The 25810-nt window shown below is 36.5% G+C and overlaps 1 protein-coding gene across 1 annotated transcript in view; it reads left to right on the top strand.

Moving 5' to 3' along the window:
* DNAH6 (dynein axonemal heavy chain 6) overlaps positions 1-25810 on the top strand; it is a 174552-nt gene that overhangs the window by 101336 nt on the left and 47406 nt on the right. Inside the window, exons 50-60 of the mRNA XM_034410708.3 lie at positions 2222-2389; positions 4407-4642; positions 8077-8338; positions 9907-10030; positions 10840-11036; positions 12853-13056; positions 15136-15261; positions 17086-17250; positions 19132-19199; positions 23085-23265; positions 25171-25350. Coding sequence (XP_034266599.2) covers positions 2222-2389; positions 4407-4642; positions 8077-8338; positions 9907-10030; positions 10840-11036; positions 12853-13056; positions 15136-15261; positions 17086-17250; positions 19132-19199; positions 23085-23265; positions 25171-25350 — 1911 coding nt within the window. The remainder of the gene's footprint in view (positions 1-2221; positions 2390-4406; positions 4643-8076; positions 8339-9906; positions 10031-10839; positions 11037-12852; positions 13057-15135; positions 15262-17085; positions 17251-19131; positions 19200-23084; positions 23266-25170; positions 25351-25810) is intronic.

Here is a 25810-nt window from a genome sequence, read left to right as displayed (position 1 = left end):
AGGATTTATAACATCACCTGGAAGGTATTTGTTGGTTGGTGTACAAAGCGCGAGATTAACCCATTGTCGATTTCTATTCCGCAGGTCCTGGATTTCTTGCACTCTGGCTTCAAGAAAGGGTTGGCGCTCAACACTCTTAAACGTCATGTTGCCGCTCTCTCAACAGTATTGCCGCCCAGGGACGGTGTGCCTTTATCTCACCACCCGTCCATTCACAGATTCTTACGAGGGGTCCATAACCTCCGTCCCCCCGTAATTCACAGATACCCTTCCTGGGACCTGCCTCGGGTGCTGAAGGCTCTCACAGAACCACCCTTTGAGCCTTTACGCGCTGCCAGTCTCCGATACCTTTCTTTCAAAGTTGCCTTTTTGGTGGCAATTACTTCTGCGCGCCGCATTTCTGAGCTAGCGGCGTTATCTGTCAGGCAGGACTTGTGTGTCATCCACTCAGACAGAGTAGTTCTTCGATTGGACCCCACCTTTGTGCCAAAAGTGAACTCCCGTTTCCATCGGGAGCAAGAAGTCATCCTTCCCAATTTCTGCCCCAGACCGTTACATACATTAGAACGCAGATGGCACACGCTGGACGTCCGCAGAGCCATTAAAATATACATCTCGCGGACAGCGTCTTCACGGCGCTCGGAAGCTCTGTTTGTATCTTTCCAACCTACGACGTTGGGATCTAAGGTGTCCTCGGCCACTATTGGCCGATGGATTCGAGCTTGCATTGCAATGTCATATGAGGCTCAGGCGGTCCAACCACCAGGACGCATTACTGCTCACTCCACACGCAGTGCTGCTACCACCGCAGCATGGGCCACGCAAGCCCCTCTCGATGAAATTTGCCGAGCAGCCACCTGGACCACTCCCGTGCCTTTTATTAAACATTACCGTTTGGACGTCTTCGCTTCTGCGGAGGCTTCCTTTGGCAGGAGGGTCCTTCAACAGGTACATCTTGCCTCGAGGTCGTCTACTTCGCAGGCTTCCCACCCGTAGGGTCGACGAGCTTGGGTATGTCCCACTCCTGACCCACTCCGCAGCCTACTGGGAGAAGAGGCGTTGGACTTACCGTGAACGCCCTTTCTCCGGGGGCTGCGGAGTGGGTCAGCCCCACCCGCCTGCGATTTCCACTACTTGTTGTTAACTGCTTGGCTGAGACTGTTTTCTAGATTCGTATTCGTCGAACAAACTGGAGACGAGAGAGGCAAGAGAGGGCGTGGCCGAAAATATTCGACTCAGTGATTGGCAGACCAGCTGGATCGTTCCCACTCCTGACCCACTCCGCAGCCCCCGGAGAAAGGGCGTTCACGGTAAGTCCAACGCCTCGTCTCTGGTTTTAGCCATACTTTTCACAAATAATAGGAGTTTTGTGTGGTTATCTTCCGTACAGATGCTGCTAATCAGTACAATGAATGACAATGTATTCTGGTCTTCATATGTAGACAAAGAGCTAGGACTGCAAATCTCCATAAGCTTTAAATGTTACGGTATATGCGGCAAAGTAATAAGAGGCATAACTGGATATAGCAGCATGGGTGGGAATATATTTGTCTATTTCTCAGCGAAGAATACCTACTAGATTGGCACAATATGGACTAGCCTTCTTCACTCTTCAGATGTCTTTAGACCAGTGGCCCCCAGCTTTTGGAGAACAGGGACCAGTTCTGTGGAGAGACATTTTTCCTAAGACTGAAGGGGGCATGGTTTCGTGTGCTAACTGTATCCCTCAGATGGGGCTTCACTTGTTGCAGCCCAGTTTCTGACATGCTGGGGGCTGGTGATTGGGGACCCCTGCTTTAAACCATTCTGGTTGGAAATTCTGGGAGCTATCGTCTGATTGAAGAATACCAGTTGAGGAAGCCTACCCTGAGATCTAGTAGAAAAAAACAGTCTTTGAATAAAAAACATTGCAACAAAATATCAATTTTAGTGTGAAAACTAGGTTAACTTTGACAGAAATATTTACTTTCTTTGTTATAAAAGATAATGTTTTTCAGTAAAATAAATGCTAAAGCTATCTAGACAAGTAATTTCTTTGACATGCTGGTTTGGCTAATTAAAATGGTAATAAATAAAATATTCATATCATTAGTATGGTCATTTTAATTTAAGTTTGATTATCCATAGAATTACTGAAAACAGCCACCAGCATCAGATTTTTAAGATAGTATCTTTTCAAAGTACTGAAATAAATATCAGTATTTATTTGCTTGCTTTTCAGGCTCGGGATCGGGTAAAAAATGGTTTATCCAAACTGTTGGAGACAAATGTACTTGTTGACAAAATGAAATTAGATCTTTCTGCTTTAGAACCAGTTCTCAAGGAGAAATCAGTGGATGTTGAGGCCTTGATGGAAAAATTAGCAGTCGATCAAGAAAATGCTGATCAGGTATAAAATGTTATTAAGGATTATGTATATGTACATATATATGTATATATAGATATAATATATGTCAATGTAATTCCACTGTGTGTCTTCCTCTATCTGAATATATCAGATAGCATTTTTCTATTCAGCAGTTCCTAGCTAAAGTAACATATATAAAAACATTTAAGAGTCTATGCATTATAAGTTATAAGTATGTTGTAAGAATTTGGATGCCAAATGATTTTGTAATCCTAATAAATAGGAATGCACAAGCATCTTTGAGATCACCTTTGAGAAACAGAATCGGCCCATCTGCCATTTTGGGAGCTGCCACAATTTTTGCAAGCCAATAATTGCCACTACTTCCAAAATGGTGCCCTCTTCCAGAATAGTACCATGTGCCTCTGTATAGAAAGATTGGCTAGCTCTCTTTCTCAAAGATGATCTTCAGTAAGTGGAGTGAGATGTGTCTAGGATGAGCGAAGCTCCAAGGGTATGGAAATTAGTGGGGTGGGAAACTGTGAAAAGGGTGCCTTGGGGTGGAGGACACCCAGGTAAAACACATGTGAATACCAAATGTTCCACTTAATGACATTGAGAGTCACTTAACCATAATGAGGAAAGCAGGAATTGTGGCCATTAAGCAAGGCAATCACATGGGCACCTCACTTCATGACTTCCACAACTTATGATCATAATTTTGTGCTCAATTGTGACCATAAGCCAAAGACTACATGAAATGCAGTCTGGATTGCTTTGGGTAGGAAAAGCATTATCAATGCACAATTTTTAACTTTCTTCTTTAAGAAAGTGATACCTTACCCCATCTTAAAAGATCATATCATAATAGCAATAGCACATAGTCTACACACAGAAGAGATACACATAGTCACAGAGAGATAATTTCTGAGGAACTGCTATTGCCCCCTTAGTACTATCAATTATAAGGGTGCAGGACAGGGTAAGGATCTCCTCCTCCCCCTGTTTTAATAGCAATAGCAATAGCATTTAGACTTATATACCCTTTTACAGTGCTTTACAGCCCTCTCTAAGTAGTTTATATAGTCAACATATTGCCCCCAACAATCTGGGTCCTCATTTTATCAACCTTCGAAAGATGGAAGACTGAGTCAACTTTGAGCTGGTCAGAATTGAACTGCTGGCAGTCAGCAGAGTTAACCTGCAATGCTGCATTCTCACCACTGCACCACCATGGCTGTAGTAGAAGAATTTTACTACAATAGAAACAATAAACTTACCAGAATTTTTCTCAATGGAGGTTTTTGATCCACCAGAATTCTGTTGCCTGAAAAGGAATTTCTCTGGTTATACAATTCCACCCTCTGCTTTAAAACTCTGGAGGACTAGGGAATCCTTTGAGGCAATGGGGAAGATAGTATTGGAGGCCTGTCTACACTCCCCTGCATACACTGTTCTTCCTACTAGAAGAATTTTGCTTAAGGATATTTCATCTAATCCTCTAAATTATGAATTCCCATATAACCAATGACCGCTACCTGTTCTATTTCATTTTCTTAGGAAACATGCATGTAATCCTCAACTTAAAAGCATTCGTTTCACAATGGTTTGGAGCTACAACAGTGCTTTAAAAAGTGATTTACGACCTGTCCTCAAAGTGACGACCATTGCATCACCCCCGATAGTCACATGAGTTTGTGCACTTGGCAATTGGCTTGCATTTGCAACCATAGTCACAGGATGGTGATTTGCAACCTTTCCAGCCGGCTTCCAACAAGCAGAGGCAATGGGGGAAGCTGGATTTGCTTAACGACCATGTGATTCATTGAACAACAATGTTAAAAATAGTTGTGAAATTGGATGGGGGTCAAATGATGACTCGTTTAACAACCACATTGTTAGCGACCAAAATCCTGTTCCTCATTGTGGTCTTAAGTTGAGGATTACCTGTATTTAAAATATTTTTTTTCTTAAAATATGTATTTCTTTTTCATTTTATTTATTGATTAAATTGTTATGCTGCCCATCTCCCCTACAAGGTGACTCTTTTTTCTTCCAGGTTCGGCGTGTTGTTCAGGAAGATGAAGCTGTTGCAAAAGTAAAAGCGGAGGAAACTCAGGCAATAGCTGATGATGCCCAGCGAGATTTGGATGAAGCCCTTCCAGCTTTAGAAGCTGCCAACAAAGCCTTAGATTCTTTAGACAAGGCAGATATTTCTGAAATCAGAGTTTTCACTAAACCTCCTGATCTTGTCATGACAGTGATGGAAGCTATTTGTATTCTTTTAAATGCAAAGTAAGATTGCTATACTTTGGCATTGACTTGTAGCTTTACCCTTCACCTAGAGTGATTTTGTTTCTGAAAGCAATTTTCTTCAGTGTTAATTTTGTGTTAATTTTTCCATCTTTTGTGCAATATATGTGATGCCCCTCGGATACAAATTTCCCTACAGCTTTTGAATAGCTAACGTCATGAAGATGAAACCATAGACATGGTGACCTCACACTATACCTTGGTAATAGTTATAGATAGGTCTTTCCTCCCCCCACCTGATATTAGGGCTTCAGATTCAAAAGGAAAAACATGCATCGGAGCGCACCTGGCACTTCTCAGCAACTTTTAAAACTACTCAGTCTCTTCCCAAGGTCACATAATTGTCTTCTGCAGCTGGTGTGCAATCTTGAGAAAAGAAATGTTGGCTTGAATGAGTAGCTGACAGCATATACCAATGGAATCTGGTAATGTGTGACCCTTTAAGTGTGGTTATTGGAAAGCAAATAAGAGGCATAGTAGTAGACTTTTCTAAAAGATAGGTTCATCTAATGATTAAGACACTCCGCTAGAAACCAGGAAACCATGAGTTCATTCCACCTTAGTCATGAAAAGCTGGTTGGTTGACTTTGGGCCAGTCAGTCACTCAACCCACCCACCTCATAAGGTTGTGTTTGAGGGAAAATGGGAGGAGGAAGAAGTAGTATTAGGTATGTTCACTGCCTTAGATTATTTATACAGATAATAAAGGTGGGATAAAAAATAAATAAATACAATAAGAGTTCTGACTTTTCAAGGCTCTAGTCCATCTCATTGTAAAACTCTAGATAGTAGAATTTCATCTACCATCACCAAACTCCACTTCTTCCTTAATGCTTACAGTGGACTTCAGCACCCTTTTCCTCCCGATGTTTACTCTTATTTTTTCCTTCCACGTTTTTTCTACCGTTGCACTGTTCCAGCTGCTCTTTTTATACATTTTCCCCCCAGACAAGCTGTTAACTATTGTGGCACAGCCTTGAAATATAGCTGTTCAATTGGCTATTGGCATGAGTATTTCATTGACTTTTAGGCTTTCCAAAAGACCAATACCCACACCATTCTCTAAACTATTTTCCCCAATGGCCAAAATCTCCTGTGCTCTGATTCATCTTATAGGGAATATAAGGATGGCTGTACATCTCATAGCTAGTCCATTTTGTCCTTCGCATAGTCTACCTCATGACTGACATTTGTAATCAACTATTACATATTTATTAGAAGATGTGATTTTTCAGTTAGGGAAAAAAATCCTCATTTGTAATCTAAATTCTATTTTATACATGCCAAGCCAGACAAAGCTGACACATAGAGTAAATTTGCAAGTTGGCTCTTCCCTTTTAAGCATTGTATGTCCCATATGCTTACAAATATGAATAACTCCCTAAATAGATGCTCCTCTTTGATGTTTTATGATGATTACTCATTTGACGTAATCCAATGATTACTCATTTGGTTATGTCTGATTTATTCCAACCATGTCATGTGTGCAAATTCATTGGAGAAGGCAATGACTCTAGGAATGGTTAATGGAACAAGAAGAAGGGGCAACAAAAACATGCTAGCTTGATAACATCAAATTTGATACAATTGTACATCCAACAATTGAAAGAAGCTGTGCTTGACAGGATAGCATGAAGAGCACTTGCCTATAAAGTCGTCAATAGTCAGATACGACTAAATGGTTAAAACAACAGTAACTCATTTGCTTAATTAGTTTAATACAAGATTATCAATTTATATTTTTGTTTTGGGTAAATTGATCATAATATATATCTATATTATACAATTACACATGTTTATTAGATAAAGATATGGATTTAGTATAGATGTACTTGTAATAAGATTTAGAAAAAATGAGTCCCACTGAATTCAGTGACTCTACATAAATAGAAATGCTATCCGATATTATCACGTTTAAAGTGGAATAACTTTTCAATAACTATGACTAAATGGTATCAGTTTGTTTATATGTTTGTCAATTTTTTACACGGCCATCTTCTCTTCATTTATTGATATCAGTTTGAGAATCTGTATTCTACATATCCTTTTTAATGCTGTGAGAGCATTGAATCATAGAACAATATAGAATTATTTTTCTTTTTGGATGCTTCACTTACGTTTCAATAGTCTTGATTTTAAAACAATATTGTTTTGTCATGTAGCAATTTGAGCTTTTGTACAAAAACATGACATGTACATAACTATCCTTTTTAGGGAAGAGAAATCAGAACATTTCATATATGAGTTTCTCTTCCTATAACTAAAGGACTGTAATTAATCATATCTTTCAGGTTATTTATACATAAAGAGTATAACCCTATATATGTTTACTCAGAAATAAAAAATTTAATAATTGCTTTTAGAAGGTGTGACATAGGATTGCAGACAGCCTACAGTAATGTTATTTGCCAAATAAACTATAACACATGGAATATTTAGTGCTGGCACTTCAGTTTCTCAGCAGAACTAAGCCTCAAGCTGCAGTTGTAAATTGTTTTCTTTCCATTTCTACATAAAAAAGAATTATGTATGACATCAAAAATGACAGCATATTTTATCAATCTCTCATTTACTTTTAGAGTATGTCAATGATATGGATGAAAACGTATTTTCTGTTTAAAAAGTAGAAAGGAAACTTGTGTTTGCCAAGGAAAAAAGAAAGATCAAAAAGACTGCCTCAAGATAATGAAATTATATATTTTTACGTGTTGGGATGTGGTTAGATTTTTTTATGCTGTAAAGGAAGAGAAATTTTAGCAGCCTAATATACTTTATTTTTAAAAAATGAATTAAATTATGGTTAAGGCACCAGGGTAGAAAGCAGGAGACTGTAAATTCTAGTCCCAACTTTGGGCCAGTCTCTCTCTCTCTCTCTCTCTCTCTCAGCCCAATCACCTCACAGGGTTGTTGTGGGGAGAATAGGAAGAAGGAAGAGTTAGGTATGTTCACTGCCTGGAGTTACTTATAAAAAATAATGGAATACAAAATATAAATAATAATAAGCTTTACTTGGAATAGCTTTCATCCTGCAATGATCCACCATCAAACATTCACATTTATCTATCCCAGGTCCTTGGGAAGGGCTCAGTAAGTGGATAAAAATGCAAAACCCAGTCTGACTATCTTGGCTGACTGTGGGACAAACCATAGGAGCTTCAGTTTATGATACTGCAAAACAGTAAATTAAGCATCCAGCTTCCCTTGTATTATATCTTCTCCCTAGGAGCAGAGGCTTAAATAATTGTTTTTAACTCTTTTCACCAAGTCTGCATACTGGATATACCTGTAGGTCATTAAACATATATTTCATATTAAAACTGGAGTATTTAAAAAAAAAAAACCTATAATACTGATCTTTTTACAGTGTATATTTTCCAGGGAAGATCTTTATCAATCTTTTCATTTTAATCTTTCAGGCCTGACTGGGCAACAGCAAAACAATTACTTGGGGATTCTGCCTTCCTGAGGAAGCTTCTAGAATATGATAAAGAAAATATAAAGAGCGCGATATTAGCTAAGCTTCAGAAATATGTAAACAATCCTGACTTTGTGCCAGAAAAGGTAGAGAAAGTGTCAAAGGCATGCAAGTCTATGTGCATGTGGGTGAGAGCTATGGATTTATACTCTCGCATTGTGAAGGTGGTCGAGCCAAAAAGGCAGAAGTTACATGCTGCCCAGGTATTTATACTTTTTTTCCCAGGATTTTTTATCTGCGGTCTGATTATTAACTGGTGAATCAATTCACTTTCATCAGGATTCTCTTCTGTTTTCAACTATTAGCAAGGAGGTGACGAAAACAAGCACTTTTTCTGGTAGAATCGGTCCGCTGTTGATTCTTTCATGCAAGGCTGTTTCCTATATTAACATGTAACCTGTCTTGGATTATGAAAACTGCAATTCTTGATTCACAATGTTAGATGTCTTTCTTTCTCTTTCCTTTTCATTTCTAAACCTGGGGCATAGAATATTTTACTCTTCTTGTCTTGCAAAAAGCATAAGAGTCAAAGAAGAATTTTCTGATTCTTTAGGCCTGCCCTTCTGCATTTGCTTCCTTAGACAAAGCTGACAGTGGTGGAGAACATTTGGTTAGTTTAGCTTTCATAAAAAATCTCCTCAAATTACCATTGTCTGAACTGTACCGTTGCTACCACAACAATTTCAATATTATTATTTTTTCTTTATCAAACTCTCTCCTTTAAATCAAACTGACAGAGCTAGGGCTCAGTTTATGTACTTCCTGCTTCCTCTCAGATCAAGCCATCTCTGTATCTAAAGTTGAGACAATTACAAGTGAATGTTTTTTTTTTAGTTAAAACCATCAGCTTATTTTTATGAGTGGCAATGTTTCCGTTTTTATTTTGTTTTCCTCATTACATTTCTATTGTATGATCCCCAAATTAGGGAATGTGTTGTTTCTGGAATTGCCTTCATTTACATCTTTAGAAGATTTACTTCTGTAGCAAGATGCTTATATGATAACACACCGGGGGTATGGGGGTGTGCTATAATGTTGTTATTTATATATTTTAGAGAAGAAATATATTTGGCATTTCTGTAATTGGTTGTTGTTAGCTGTCTTGACCCTAATATGAACAGAATGGAGGACTATAAATTGAATATGAATCTAATGTATTTTGCTAACATGCCCCAAAACCATTAGTCCATCCACTTTACATGTCTTTAAGTGAAGTAGCAACATTTCAGAAATATTTGATTATCTGATAAATGAGAACCATCATATGACAATATAAAATAAAATTGAAATCAGGGAGGAAAATCTCTGCTGCTGCCCATTTTCTCACAAACGTTTCAAGATGTTTCAAGGAAAGTTGTTGCTATAATTCCCATTCCAATGTTTTTGTTCTCAACAAAGCGTATGTGCATGAACCGGAGTAGGAAGGAATATTTTATAGCTGTTCCATTTACTAATTACATTTAATTATATTGGTGTCACAATAAATTGTTAGTTTAGCATGATACCAAAAGAGTTGGATTTGATTCAAACGCAATTCTATTTTTAAGGGTGGTGACTCATTTTGAGGAAGTCTTGAGATTCCTCAAAGTGAACATGAATATGTATTAAATGTTATATAATTTATAAGGTTATATAAGTAATTATAATGTATAATTATTTGTAGTTTCTTCTATATTCTATTTTGCTGTAAAGCAACTGTGCAAATGAATAAAATAAGACATTCAGAATATATAGCAGAATAATAATTTGAATTAATTTGTACTATGATTAGGCAGAACTTGATGCAACTTTAGCTACCCTTCGTGATAAGCAAAAAAAACTGAGACAGGTAGAAGAACAAATACAGGAATTACAAGACCAATATGAAAGAAGTGTGAATGAAAAAGAAAGCCTTGGTAAGTATCTATTTTAAAAATTATAAAAAATATTTTAGAGTGGTATTTCTTAATTACCTTCTTAATGTAAGGAACAAGTTCCAAACTCTCATAAAGTCTGTACCAATACAAGTAGCCCTTGACTTATGACCACAATTGAGCCCAAAATTTCTGTTGCTAAGCATGACAGTTGTCAAGTGAGTTTTGCCACATTTTACAACCTTTCTTGCCAAAGTTGTTAAGTGAATCACTGCAATTGTTAAATTTGTGACACAGTTGTTAAGTGAATCTGGTTCCCCCATTGACTTTGCTTGTCAGAAGGTCGCAAAAGGTTATCATATGATCCCGGGACACTGCAACCGTCGTAAGTGTGAATCAGTTGCCAAGTGCCTGAATTTTTGATCATGTGACCATTGGGGATGCTGCAACTTTCATAAGTATGAAAAATGGTCATAAGTCATTTTTTTCAGTGCTGTTGTAACTTTGAACAGTCACTAAATGAACTGCTGTAAGTCGAGGACTACTTGTAAAAGTTCACCAGTGTAGTTTATTAACATCTTAAAATCCTGCTGACATGTTATCTTTCAAAAATATATTTTTACTGAAGATGTATACACAAAATGTAATAGCAAAATATCCATATGTGAGAAATGTATCAACACAAAATCAAATGATCATAATCTATTTTTTAAGAATTACTCCACAATGATATCTTTCACATTGTTAACTCTAGTGCTGTATTTTGTTATTCATTCAAAAGACAAAAAATAGTTAACGAAATGAATTACACTGAATTATAACCATGATCTAATAGAATTATCATTGTTTAGCAAAGACCATGGCACTGACTCAGGCTCGTCTCAACCGCGCTGGAAGACTTACAGCTGCATTAGGGGATGAACAGGTTCGATGGGAAGAAAGTATTTTGAATTTTGAGGCAGAGATTTCAAATATCACTGGAAATGTATTCATAGCTGCTGCTTGTGTAGCTTACTATGGGGCTTTTACTGCACATTATAGACAATTGGTGAGTTAATTAAAATATTTACTTTCTCTAGACTATAATTTTTAGTGATTTGACTTTTATTTTTATCTTATTCTAAAGCCGATATGCTTCATAAAAGCTGCTGTACATCATAGAAGCAGCTGTAAATCTAAACAAGTGCAAATAACGTTTCCACATATAGAGAACTGAAAAAAAAATCTATACAGCCAAATCATGATTTTTCCCTGTTTGCTGTCAGTAATCAAGAGTGGCTAAGGGAACTGGATATTTTTTTGATCCTGCTCTTTAAAATAATAATCAAGATCAAAAAGAAGGAAAAATGTATAAGTGGAAACTGTACCGTAGAATGGAAATAGTGATTTGGGAGCCAGCATTAATGCATGCCACTTAGGTCAAATATTTATGGTGGCACAGTGGTTACAGTACAGTACTACAGGCTACTTCTGCTGCCTGCTGGCTGCCTGCAATTTGGCAGTTCAAATCTCACCAGGTTCAAAGATGACTCAGCCTTCCATCCTTTCAAGGTGAGTAAAATGAGGGCCCAAATTGTTGGGGGCAATATGCTGACTCTGTAAACCACTTAGAGAGGGTTGTAAAGCACTGTAAAAGGGTATATAAGTCTAAATGCTATTGCTGTTGCTATTAAAACAAGGAGAGGAGGAAATCCTTATTCTGCCCTGCACCCTAATAATTGATAGTATTAAGGGGGCAATAGCAGTTCCTCAGAAACTATCTCTCTGGGACTATGTGTATTTCCTCTTAGTTTTAGCATATGCCAAAAAGGTTTACTGTTATATACAGATGGAGATATTTTATAGGAAAGTAAAATATGTTATGTTCTTATTTAGAGGTAGTACTCGACTTATGGCCACAATTGAGCCCAAAATTTCTGTTGTTAAGTGAGACATTTGTTAAGTAAGGTTTGCGCCATTTTATGACCTTTCTTACCACAATTGTTAAGTGAACAACTGCAGTTGATAAGTTAGTAACTGGTTGTTAAGTGAATCTGGCTTCCCCATTGACTTGTTAGAAGCTCGCAAAAAGTGATCACATGATTTTGGGACAGAGCAACAGTCGTAAGTATGAACCAGTTGCTAAGCCTATGAATTTTGATCACATGATCATGGGGATGCTACAAAGGTTGTAACTGTGAAAAAATGGCCACTTTTTCAGTGCCATTGTAACTTTGAATGGTCATTAAATGAACTGTTGTAAGTCGAGGACTACCTGTATTTTAATGGAAATTGCAAATTGTTTAAAAAGTAAAAATTGTCCAAAAATTATCTAAAAACAAAACAATATGTTTAAAAACAAACATATTTTCATAATTTATTAGTATCATTAATAGATGCCTACAAAAGCAAAAATGTTTTCATAATTAGATTTTCATGGTTGGTTGCACAGTCAACCAAATATTTATAGAATTCTTCCCAAGGACCTGAGATATTTTTATTATTACGTTATTCAATGTAGATGACAATGCAGTTCTTTTTACTTGTACTTGAACTTTTGTATCTACCAATCCCATTGACTACTATTCAGCTACATTTCTATGTAATTTTCCACCACCAAAGTCAGAAGCAATTGCTGAAAAATCAGAATTCTGGTCTTACTCATTTTGACAATCTCATTAAGAGAAAGATCTTTTGGTTTATAAGATTATTTATATTCCAAAACATTACTATATGATTTCAGATCAGCCAGTTATATATATATCTTCATATTGAACATCTGCCTTATTAACTCTCATGCAAACTTTGTCTTGATTAAAATAATTAGTATTTCATACAGTAACCGAAATAGCTTTTCCTGATTTGTGTTTCCCCCTTCAAATTAGTTAATTGAATGCTGGATCAAACAATGCCAAGATCTAGACATTCCTATTAGTTCTGACTTCAGTCTTATAAATATTTTGGGAGACCCCTATGAAATTCGACAATGGAATACTGATGGATTACCTCGTGATTATGTTTCTACTGAAAATGGCATTCTAGTTACACGTGGGCGGCGCTGGCCACTCATGATTGATCCTCAGGATCAGGTAAGTGTTTATTTTAATCATTCATTCATAGCTGGCATATTCAAGAAATATAGTTTGTTTTTATATATAAAAGACTTGTGTGCAATTATTATTCAGTACTGTTGGTTTATGGTCCTTTAGAGATCCAGCTTCTTTTCTAGGCTCTGGATAATATGTTCCTTCTGTTCCTTCTTCTATCAACTTGCTCTGCTAGTTTGAAAAGAAGAAGACAGACACAGAAGAATTTAGGGATTTGCCACTGCTTTTCTGAACACACTACCATTGACTTTGTCAAATTGGATCACTGACCCTCTGAACCTTTCCTCTGGTTCTCAGCCACAATTTCACCAATCGATCACCGTGATCTGGATTCTTTGAACAAACAAGCACCCTGTCAACACTGAAGCCATCTTGGAGCTTCAGAGTTGCCACACTGGAGATGAGGGATAGGGAGGGGGGAATTGAGATAGTTGGGACTTTGTAGCCAAAATAAAATATTTTCTCTTGGGAACCAAGGACATTATCATACCTGGTCAGAGGAAGGAGGAGTGATGTCACCAGGCAACCAGACGGAGCCATGATTGGACCATGTGATTGTTTGTCTTGAGAAAATGAAAAACTTTTGGTTTTAATTTGGGAAAACTGCAGGAACCGTCAGAGTCGGTTTTCACCAGATCTGTGCCAATACGATATATCTAATAAAGCTATTCTTCGAGGCATCTAATTGCCTCAGAGTTTTGCTTGTTATGGGTCTATTGCTTGGAACCTTGACACACCTCCTTCTTTCTCAATTATTATAACAGATCTATCCAATAACTGCTACCCTGTTTCTAGAACGGTTGGCTTTTGAACACCCAGAATTCCTTCAACATTTTAATTGGCCCTAGAACTATTCACTTCTTTCTCTAGGCCCAATATATACCACAGTAGTATCTGGCAGTCTTCTATAATGGCAGTGTACAGCAATAATAGCCACAAACAGCAATATCTATTTAACCACATAGAGTTGTGTATTTGAAATGGGTGGCCACATAAATCTACCAAATAAAATAAAACAAAATAGAGTTACCCTGTGATAAGATAGGTGCACTTGTAGGACAAGGTAGCTATGTGAAAGAAAGGCCATAGTTGTTTCAAATTAACTAGACATTATCTTCCAGCTGCCATTATATCATTCTCTTCTTTTTTTGGTTAGATAGAATAGGGAATTTATGATTAAATTATAGAGGTAAATTGAAATCTATATATGTAATTGTTTATCCATTACTCTGTGGTGGGAGGCAGGATTACTAAAGTAATTCTCTATCAGGGTTATCGTATTGCCCCTGTAATCTGTTTTCTTTTTCTTTATGCCAAGGAAAAGAGTTTTAAAAAGCACAGCCCAGAAATTCAAAACAATAACTAAGCTGCAGTCATGAAAAGTTCCTTATCAAATTCTCATTCTTATAACTGCCATGTAAGAAGAAGGCGCCTCCTGAACCTTCCAAATCCAGGCTGCCAATAGCATCTTCCTTAGATATTCGCTATATTTTTAAATATATATACAATGCATTTTCAAACTGGGAGTGACGAAAAATCATTCATGTTTCCTAGATTCTGCAAATAAATGGATGATTGTTGATAGTAAATAGATCCTGACATATCCTCAATGCTGATAGTATTCTTTCTCTCAAACTTGTTAAAAAATACTCTACACTGTTAATACCACCACTATTATATGCATCAGATTTGAAGGATCCCTCTGCTGCTTGTTATAACAATCCTCTTTCTCATGCAAATTCCTTGCCATGGGTGGAGGATCTCACGTACCAGGCAGTGGAGGAAACTACTCTTGTATTTACCTTAATTTTACTTGTAAAAGGATGAGCAAAATTGAGAAATGTTGATTCAAATTCTCATTCTGCCTCTAATTATCACCCTGAAAAAACAAGGCAAGCTGTAGACCTCGATTTCACTCTGTGCTGATATAACAATTATAGAAATAAGAAGGAAATTCATTTTAGGGTCTGAATGTTTTAAGAAATGTTTTAACAAATAAAATGAACAGTACTTTTAGTGTTCAATTAAAATTTCACATTTAATCATTTTTTTAATATACAGGCAAACCGTTGGATAAGAAACAAAGAAGCAAAATGTGGTTTAAAAATAATTAAGCTCACGGACACTGGTTTCCTGCGTACACTGGAGAATGCTATTCGTCTGGGTTTACCTGTGCTTCTAGAAGAGGTTTAAATCTTTTTGCATTTACATACTATAATATTATTATTCTTTTATTTATAGCTTTTAGATTTATTCTGCATGCTACAATTGTTTGCTAAAAGCTCCAGAAGAAAAATGACTTTGTTCAACTTCTGGGAGAATCTATGTTTATTTATTTGTTTGTTCATTTTTCTACCCCACCCATCTCACCTGAATGCTCCTAAACAGTTTACAAACAAAAAATGCGGTCACATAAAAAGACATACTTAAGAAACAGTGTCAAACGGGTTTAACAGAATTAAAACAAGTTAAAAAGTTTAAAAATGTAAAATGTTACAAAAGGCGGAGGGTGTGTCTCAAGCCACCAACTATTCCCAGGGTTGCATATCACTCTTGGGCCCCCATGCTAGTTATTTGCCATTTATGAGAATTCCGTGTGAATAGAGGACATTGGATTATAGATTAAACTTCAAAAAGTTTATAGTAAAATCCTTGTCACTTAATTTATAAAAAGACTGTGTGATTCGACTTAACAATCACATTAAAAATGGTCATAAAATCCTGTCATGAGATGACCCAATTTATGACTACGATGACTTACAACAAAAATTTCAATCCCAATTGAGGTCATAAATCAAAGGCTATCTGTAACAACATTCCAGCTCATTGTCCAATTGCCTCTTCCAAAAGAGATGTACCGTATTGTAGAAGTTTTAAAATTCTTTTCTCCATGACTCCAAACCAGGGCCATTTATTTTAAAACACAGTTTTTCTTTGGCCAGCTTATTCCCCAATATCCCAAATCTGCTTCCATTTTATTCGGCATTAGAAAGCTATCCTGCTGAAAGATATAGCTCTGAGCTCTTTTATATCATTTCTTTATAACAGTCTGTTGAGTTGAAAAGCATAAAAAAGGAGGTCTGGGGGAGAACCATCCTAGTTGTGCTTTTTACCATTGTGAATACCTGAAAATACTTTTTCCCATTTTAGTGAAGAGATATCCCAAAGCTTTGCATCCTAGAAAGTTATCAGCTTTATCCATATTTATTGAATATAATGGTAATACTAATGGTAAAGTTAGACAATGGATTTCTTATATGAATGCCTCAAAGTCCTTTATATGGTGTAGTAGTTAATAAGTATGACACACCAGTAAGGTTTTGAAACTTGGAACCCTGTAGATCGGGACAATTTTGCTGGTCGTTTTGGCTTGATAAGGTCCAAATTGAAAGAGAGGTAATTATATAACTAGCTGTTACATATAGAGTTCCAGTTTTTGAAATACTATTATATATGTATCAATTGTGGCTCAACTATAGCTATGGCTGTGAAATCTGACCTCTTGTTCCTGATCTCTTCTAAACATTCTAATGCCGTGATGGCGAACCTATGGCACGCTTGCCAGAAGTGGAATGTAGAGCAATCTCTCCAAGCACGGTAGCCGTCGCCCATTGCTCTTCCAAGTTCCGGCCAACTGGTCTTCGTGCACACGGGAGAGCTGGAAACCGGAAAAGCAGCTCCCTAGCGCAAATGCATGCGCCGGGAAGCTGAGCTTTCTGTTTCCCATCTTCGCGTGCATGTCAGAAACCGGAAGACCAGGTGATTGGCACACATGCGCACACCAGAAACTTGAAGCTCAGCTTCGCTGTGCGCTCTTCCGGTTCCCAGTGCTCCCCTGCGTGTATGCGCGTGCTCCCAATTCGGCACTTGGTGCTGAAAAGGTTCGCCAACACTGGCCTAATGCATGCATGTGCTAGCTGATTTTTTAAAATGATTTTTCAAAATCGTACTTGGTAAAATATATGCTTTTCTTATATATATGCTTTTCAATATATATATGCTTTTCAATAGATTAAAGAAACGCTTGATCCAGCCCTGGAACCTATACTTTTGAAGCAGACTTTCATTTCTGGAGGAAGACTGTTAATTCGCCTTGGAGATTCAGACATAGATTATGATAAAAACTTCAAGTTCTACATGACAACAAAAATGCCAAATCCCCACTATTTACCTGAGGTATAATATTAATTAGAAGCTGTAGCTGAGCTGCAATTTTCTGCAGAGTTATTCAATTGAGCATAATTCTGAGTAGACAACATAAAATTAGACTCTAAGAATTTAAAAAGAGGCATTTTTTTCCACTCAATTAAAGTAATTGTATATTTTGTTTGCAAAACCATCTTAGGCTTTCTTTTATCTAAATTAACAACATCTGCAAAAGTTATACTGGGAACGTTTTTGTACAGTTGATAGACAGTGTGCTAATGACACTTTCTGGGCTCCATGATTTTTGCTTTGTGGGGTTTTTTTTTGTATGCATAATTTACTATAAGAAATGGGAAGTCTGAATGTTAATCAGCTTGTGTTCTAATGGTTCTCAATTTTTTTTTCTATGGAGAAAAATGGGCTAGAATTGGCAAACTGTTTACTTTCTTTCACTTATAACATTTGAAATAGAATGTAATTTGAAATATGGTCATGGAGCCCAGAAACTGTTATAGTAATTATATCAGAAAACAATAAAACCAGTTGCAACTTTCAAACACTTTCATACAGAAGCTCCTACAAAGTTGAGGTATATGAGAGAGAGAGAGAGAAAGATAAGAGATACTATATGTTAAAGGACAAACGTCTCAGGTAAGTTTGTTTATTATAGAAAAGTGATGGATCCATTATGAAACAATTCCTGCTTTTATAATGAAATCAATTTTGAAATTCTTGTATCTCTTTCTCTTATGTGAACAACACAATGAGATAGAAATCTTGGTTTCGATTTATCTCTTTTTTTTGGTACCAGCTAATATTTAGTAACAGCCCAAAATGCAGGTGCAGGCTGTACTACAGTACTACAGTTACTTGACTGTTCTGTAGACACTATTTCTTCATCCCATTACTGAAGGTCTTCTCACATACCATTACAACGAAGGCTTAATGTGGTTTGTGCATAATTTTTTATGTGAACCCAGCCTTTTGGGTTAAATAAATAATAGATTACAGCTTGAGGTATTACATAGAACCAGTCACAATGCCTTTTCCAATGAAACCTTCTAAAAGGAAGCCTTGGGCTAGCTCAAGCTGTGAATCAGATAGTGAATGACTCAGCATCTGGATAAATATAGTTTACATCAGAATTTTCCATGTATCAGTCAAATATAGTAGATTTTGTAATATAGTTGACATTGGAAGGCTAAGGAAAAAAGCATTTTATGTTAAATTCTGCCTCTTTCTCTGTAATATATTACAACACTTAACCTTTTTTACAATATTGTAGCGCACATTTTAAATCTTCACCTATGATTTGAAACAGGACAGGGAAAGGTACAACATAATGACATTACAATATGAGAAATAGTATATATTAGAAGATAAAGAAGAAGAAAGCATTGGGCTATTAATGTTGGTGCCATTTCCATGTCACCATAAAATGATTTTGGTGGGGTAGTAAATGTTTTATAGTCCCAACTGTGAAAAATCAATTCAAGGCCACAGTTACTGTATAACTTTTCAGAAGTAATGAGCAGTGTAACAACAACTGAAACTGATAAAGAATGTCATTTGTACTTGGGAATATCAAGTCCTATCAAAGCACATTAGCTTGCTGGTTTGGCAACAAGCTAAGGGACACGAGTAGTTCTTAACTGCTTTGCAAAATTCAGGGATATCTTAATGCCTTTGCAACCAGTTTCAGAGTTCAAAATATTTATAAAATATATAACTTTTATTTCATTAAAGGACCTTAATTGAGATTTATGGTTGAATAAACATCCACTAGACTGCAATGTGAATTTCCTGTTATCTTTTGAAGGATCATAAGTAACTTTTTATCATTATTTTTTTATCCGAATATAACATTCTTTTTGACATGCAGATGCTTTTCTTTTTTTCTTTTTCTTATAGGTGTGCATCAAAGTAACTATAATCAATTTCACTGTTACTCGATCTGGTCTGGAAGATCAACTGCTAAGGTATTGCTTCTATTTCTTAGTGTCATTTTTTTAAAATATGTTTATAGCATATAGCAGGAGCCTCAGTCTTATAGACTGTGTGGGTGAATTCTGCACAGTTTCTCTGTAGCCTCATCTCACCTGCATGAAGCAATATTAGTTTCTTCTATTATTGTTGTGAGGCATGAAAAAGTATTATGTATATTCATTAATTAGATTAAACAAAGTAGTGGAAACATAATATTCATCGGTAATAGAAAAATGTGTTTCACTGAAATATGGTTGTGTGCTGATAAGCATTACAAAAGAACTTACTCATGTTCCAAAATATGGTAATATCAATCTATCCAATGAGTTTTAATTAATTAATTAATTAAAATCTCCTCCATGCTCAAAGATCCAGCGTTGAGATGCTGATTACTGTATCTCTGTAAATGTCACTGTTCTTTCCAGCTTCCATTCAGAGGGTTGAGAACACTAGTTCTGCCATTTTTTATGTTATTATATTTTATTGTCTCTGGGGAGACTTGGGGAGAGGAGCAAAAAGGTGCGAAACATCCATTTGCATAGTTCAAAACAGGCCATGCCCTCATTTCTTATAGTTTCCAGACCATTTAATATGGCAGTGGCCCCACCATCCTATCACTTATAAATAAAACTAAGGAAAAAGACCTGCTTAAAACAACTGCTGTTCCCAGCCTGCCATTATCAACTCAACTGACATGTTATCCTTTTGTAAAAGCTAAATAAACCTATACAGGGCTTAAAGTGGGGTTCCCCATTGTGGGAGGCCATACTGAAAACCTGCTTAACCTTAAACTGAGTTTTTTGCCTGCCTCCCTAGCATCAGAGCTAATTCTGATATTGGAGAACAAAATAGATGGGAACAAATATTTTCTGTTGACTGAACATTTTTCTCCTTCCTTGACACTTAGAGGCCAAACAGGAAACTAAGTAAAATTCCTCTTCAATCCAACCTTTTAGTACCAAACTTTTAATCCATAGCAAACTCATGGGTTGGTGGGTTTTTTTTTACTAATTGGGAAAATTGATAGTAGGAAGATATTTATGAAAGCACTTACTGATATCTGGATCAACATTAAGAAGCTCTTGAAAGGAGTTATATAAAACACTACACATTTTTATGTATTTTTTTTTATCTACCTGGAAAATTAGAGTTCCAAATCATTGCTGCATAACAGTGTTTATTGTAAAAAAAAAAAAAAAAAATCATTTGTAAGTTTGCCCAGAAGCTTCCACTGTGAGACCCCCTACACAGCTGGGAGAAAGCAATCAGACATTCACTGAAGAGTTAAATATAATTTCCTGCTTTGGAGAACTCTGGTTAATCTAGTTCATTGTGTTTATGATGCTGCTGTTTAGTACAATATGCATATGCCTGCTGGGTTTATGATTCTAATGCCATCTCCTGAATGAGATTGTTTACACATGATTGTAAACAATTTTACCTTTATGTCAGTCGGTCTAATTTATATTTGGGAGGCATATAGTGAAATATTTCTAGAATATCCTCTCTTTATTATAAACCTATAAGAAATTTAGAGACATTTATGACCAATAGGCTATGCGATAGTATCATGTTCTGATATTCTAATATTCTGTAGGTTTCTAGCAAAGCAAATTAAAAATTACCAAATGTTTAACAATGATTGCAATTAACATTTACCAGAATATTTCATGAAGTTCTTGCAATGAACCCTAATAATTCTCCCTAATGTTTTGAGGTAACTTTTGCCTTGTGAAATATTCAGTAAAGATTCAAAAGATGTATAAAAGGAGTGAGCCCGTTCTAAAAAGCAGAAAAAAAGAGATTATTTATGTCAATGTTTCCTTAATCAATTTCTTTTGCATCCAAGTTATGACAGCCTAGATTGCTTCTTGAATGGAGGGGCACCATGATTCAAAAAGCAAGGCATTATAATACATTTAAAGATTTGGTATCTTTTCAGTGAAAAGCCAGTTTGGTGTAGTGATTAAGACATCAAGCTAGTTGCCAGGAGACTGTGAGTTGTAGTTCCTCCATAGACACAAAGCTAGTCACTTGGGCTAGTCACTTTCTCTCAAGGCCATGGCAAATCACGTGTGAAAAATATTACCAAGAAAACTGCAGGAACTTATTCAGGTAGTCTCTGAGAGAATCAGACATGATTAAACAGAAGAAAAATAAATATTCTTAGTAGCGTGTTTCAAAAGGATATCAATGTGATTAAAGATATTTTCAGTGAAATTTGAGTAGTTTAATAATAAAATAACACATATGCACAAACAGATTGTTGGGAAACTGCAACTCTCACAATTTCCAGCTTTAACTCATCCTTAAACCAGCTTGAGGGAAAGTGCAGAAAGATTGTAATCTTCATAATGTTCAATGGCAGACAAATTGTTCTACAGCATGTCAATGTATGCATTTGTGACTACAATAAACACATTACTAATAATTACTTAAATAAAATTAAAAATTCTGACAAAATGTATCCCTCAATTTTGATATTTGCCAAATGCTACCAATACAAATAAACAATATTTATCTGGCAAAATGAAGATGATTACTGCTAAAACAGCAGCCTCGCTTTCCATATTGAAATAGTTCCAATCTTTCAATTTTATCTCTATTGCTAGGGATTTCATAAATAATAAATATGTAAAAATAAATATATGTGTGTGTATATTAATTTCTAAGCCTATTTTCTAATAGTATTTAAAATATCTTTTGTATATACATTGCACAGTAGCTTTACTATAAATTGTAAGGGAAAAAGTAGGAACCTACATGTATTCTTAAATTATGAGGTGATTTGGATAATGTATTGCTACAGGGCTAAGAATGATCATGATCAAATGCTTTTTTTCCTTCTTATGACAGAATTGAGTACAAATAGTCCTCGATTTACAACAGTTTATTTCATAACTTCAAAGTTACAATGGCCCTGAAAAAAGTGACTTGTGACCATTTCCCTCACTTATGACCATTGCAGCATCCCTATGGTCACGTGATTTACATTCTGATGCTTGACAACTGACTTACCTTTATTACAGTCGCAGTGTCCCGGGGTCATGTGATCCCCTTTTGCAACTTTCTGACAAGCAAAGTCAATGAGGAAGCCAGATTCACTTAACAACTGTGTTACTAATTTAACAACTGCAGTGATTCACTTAACAACTGTGGCAAGAAAAGTCATAGAATGGGGGAAAATTCACTTAGCAAATTTCTCACTTAGCAACATAAATTTTGGGCTCAGTTGTGGTCTTAAGTTGAGGACTACCTGTAATCATGATAGCATTAATTCCAAATTACATTTGAATTTTTCATTTCTTCATTGATTTCTAAAAACAGTTGTCACATTTTGAAGATTTTTAGAAATATGTTTTCAAAGACAAGTGAAAATGGCTTCCTCTTCCAAATTCTTCATTGCATTCTCCTTCTTACTTTATTTTTACCCTATAGGCAATCAGAATTGTATGCCCAAGCTTGCCTCACATTAAGCTGGTTTTTTGGGGAGAGGTGGGGAGGGGGTGGGGGGGCGCTTCTCCCAAGCCTGCTGATCTTCTCTTTTGTGAATGTCAATTGTTTTTTTTTTCCCCTCTATAAAGCATCCCATCTAGCATTTCGGTGTCAGGGAAAGAGGCAAATAATAAAACCTGCATTATGACATAGCAATGCAATTTCTATCCTTCACAGGCTTGCATGCAGAATTAAGATGCAGTTAGAGAATAGTGGAGCTTGTATTATAGTGTCATGATACTCATTTGGACATTATTGGGGTTGTGTTCCTGTGCTCCAAAGGATCAGAAATAAAGTTTTTTTGTACCAAATAATGGTTAAAACATTAACTTATAATAATGGTGCTCATGTTCACCAATTGTACATTTTAACTATCATTTCAGTGATGTTGTACGATTAGAGAGACCAGAACTAGAGGAACAAAGAACACAGCTCATTATCAGAATCAATGCTGATAAGAATCAACTGAAAGCAATTGAAGATAAAATTCTAAAAATGCTTTTTACATCAGAAGGGAATATTCTGGACAATGAAGAACTCATCAATACACTTCAAGATTCAAAGGCAGGAGCATTTTCTGTCTGTCTGTCTGTCTATGACTTTTATCAATTTATACAGTATGTTTATCTACCTACCAACATATATACCTATCTTGTAGTTTTCAGTGATTATATTCTAGACGAGGTTATATTTGAATAATTGGGATAACTTATTTGACATTGTGCATATTACAAAGTGGACATACTATCATTTTTCATTAAGAAATAGATTTTATTTTTTAATTTTATGCAAACAATGGAATATGAAGAAGGATTACATGTAAAAACTTCTTGTTTATGCCAAGATCACAAATCAGTTTATTAGGCTTTACATTACAGGGACATCATTAGATTTACAACATTTAGAAATATCACTTGCCAGCAACTACTTCAGTTCATAGTTCTAACATAAACAATCTCCTTCATATTTCAAGACAATTTAGAGCAATTAATCCACCTTAGAAACACAGTCTCCAATTATATCCTACTAATCTAGGGGTGAAATGCTCCTGGTTCGGACCGGCTCGGGCGAGTAGGTAGCGATGGCAGCAGGCAGTTCGGAGAACCGTAGCAAAAATCCCTGCCCCCGCCCCCCATGCCCAGCTGAGCCGCACGATCATCAGAGCCTTTTTTTTCTTTTAAATGGCTCTGACCAGCCAAGCTCTGACGATCCCAGCTGAGTTGCCTGCTAATCAGGCAACTCAGCTTGGATCGCCAGAGCCATGTAAAAGAAAAAAAAGTTTCTTTTTTTCTCCCCCCCCACCACCCCCACCTCCAGCTTGCTTACCTTAGCTGCTGGTCGCAACGCTGTAATACCTGCAATCCCTTGCATCAGCAAGCAACTGAATCTCCCTGCCTGCAATCAAGCTCATCGGTGAGCAGCTCTATCTGCAACTTTAAGATTTGTGGACTTCAACTCCCAGCAAAGCTGGCTGAGGAATTCTGGGAGTTGAAGTCTACAAGTCTTAAAGTTGCCAAGGTTGGAGACCCCTGTTCTATTGGGTAAGTTTTTTTCCCCTTTGGGAGCTTTAAAAAAATAGTTAATTGGAGTTTTTTTAGTTGTTCTTTTTTTAGACTTAGCCATTTAAAGTTTAGGAAGTTTTAAATTTAGCTGCTTTTATATAAAAATAAAAATAAAATAAAATAATAATAAAATAAAAGCTTTCTGAGATTTAGTGTGTTTCTGTACTGTTTCACTCTTAACTACACAAACACACAAAATCTCACAAAGCTGTATGTGGAATTGTGTGTGTGTAAAGTGTGAAAGTTGGTTTTTTGGGCTTTTTGTGGCTGTGTGAGGTTCCTGCTTGTTGCAGGGGCCATTTGGGTCTAGCATAGCTGCTTTTATATTGTGGGTGAGCCAGTTGTGTTGTGTTGTGTTTTGTAGATTAAAAAAGGGCAAAGAAGTGACATTGACTTGGCCACACCCACCTTACCACCAAGCCACGCCCTCCCAGTCACCTTACCACCAAGCCACACACACTAATTAAGCCACATCCACAGAACCGGTAGCAAAAAATTTTAGATTTCACCCCTGTACTAATCCTAATATGAGAAAATTTACATACTGTAACTGAGTACGGTTTCAACCCATTGAACACCTAAAAAGGATATACAAAAATGAAATATTCTTGTTGTTATTATCCATGTCTTCCCAAAAATGGTACAGCAGGTTTCTTTTGTGAAAAATTTTTTCCATGTTTAAAATGAGCCCATATTATAATGATTAGAAACAACATTAGGATCAAGAAGACTCAAGTTTAAAATTATCCTCAGCCCTGGGTGACTTTAGGCCTGTTACTCTCAAACCTATTATCTAGGGACTTTGTGGAGGAAAATTGGATGAGGCCATTTTATGTAAACTGCTTTGAGAGATTGGGGGAGGGGGGAATATAAGCCCTTAAATAAAATTTATAATTTGTGCTTTTAGATTACCTCTGGTGCCATTAAAATAAGGCTTGTAGAAGCAGAAACTACAGAAGAAAAGATAAACGCTGCTCGTGAAAAATATCGCCCTGTTGCTACTCGAGGATCAGTTATGTATTTTGTAATTGCAAGTCTTTCCGATATTGATCCAATGTATCAGTTTTCTTTAAAATATTTCAAACAGGTTGGTAACTTTTCTTTCAACTGCATATTTTCATTAGCTATTTTTTTTTCTCATGAAAAACAGACATAACAATGACAATTTCCTTAGAGGTGGGTTTCAGCAGGTTCTGACCAGTTCTGGAGAACTGGTAGCAGAAATTTTGAGTAGTTCGGAGAACCGGTAAATACCACCTCTGACTGACTGCCCACATCTCTTCTCTGCCTCCCGAGTACCAGTTGATCGGGAGGAAATGGGGATTTTGTAGTAACCTTCCCCTGGAGTGGGGAGGGAATGGAGATTTTACAGTATCCTTCCCCTGTCAAATTGGCGGCCCGCGGGTTGGATGCATCACATGCAGGCCTTGCCCACCCCAGCTCTGCAAATGGAAAAAACATTGCAAAATGTCATGTGACGTGGCAAGTTTGACAACTGTGGTATAGGGTCTCTTGCTTGAGCAGGGATTGGACTAGAAGACCTCCAA

Source organism: Pantherophis guttatus, chromosome 2 (assembly GCF_059756535.1).
Source record: "Pantherophis guttatus breed Tessera chromosome 2, ASM5975653v1, whole genome shotgun sequence".
In the NCBI taxonomy this organism is placed as follows: Eukaryota; Metazoa; Chordata; class Lepidosauria; order Squamata; family Colubridae; genus Pantherophis; species Pantherophis guttatus.
The sequence above is the reverse complement of the archived record's forward strand: the minus strand, read 5'-3'. Positions and strand labels throughout refer to the sequence as shown.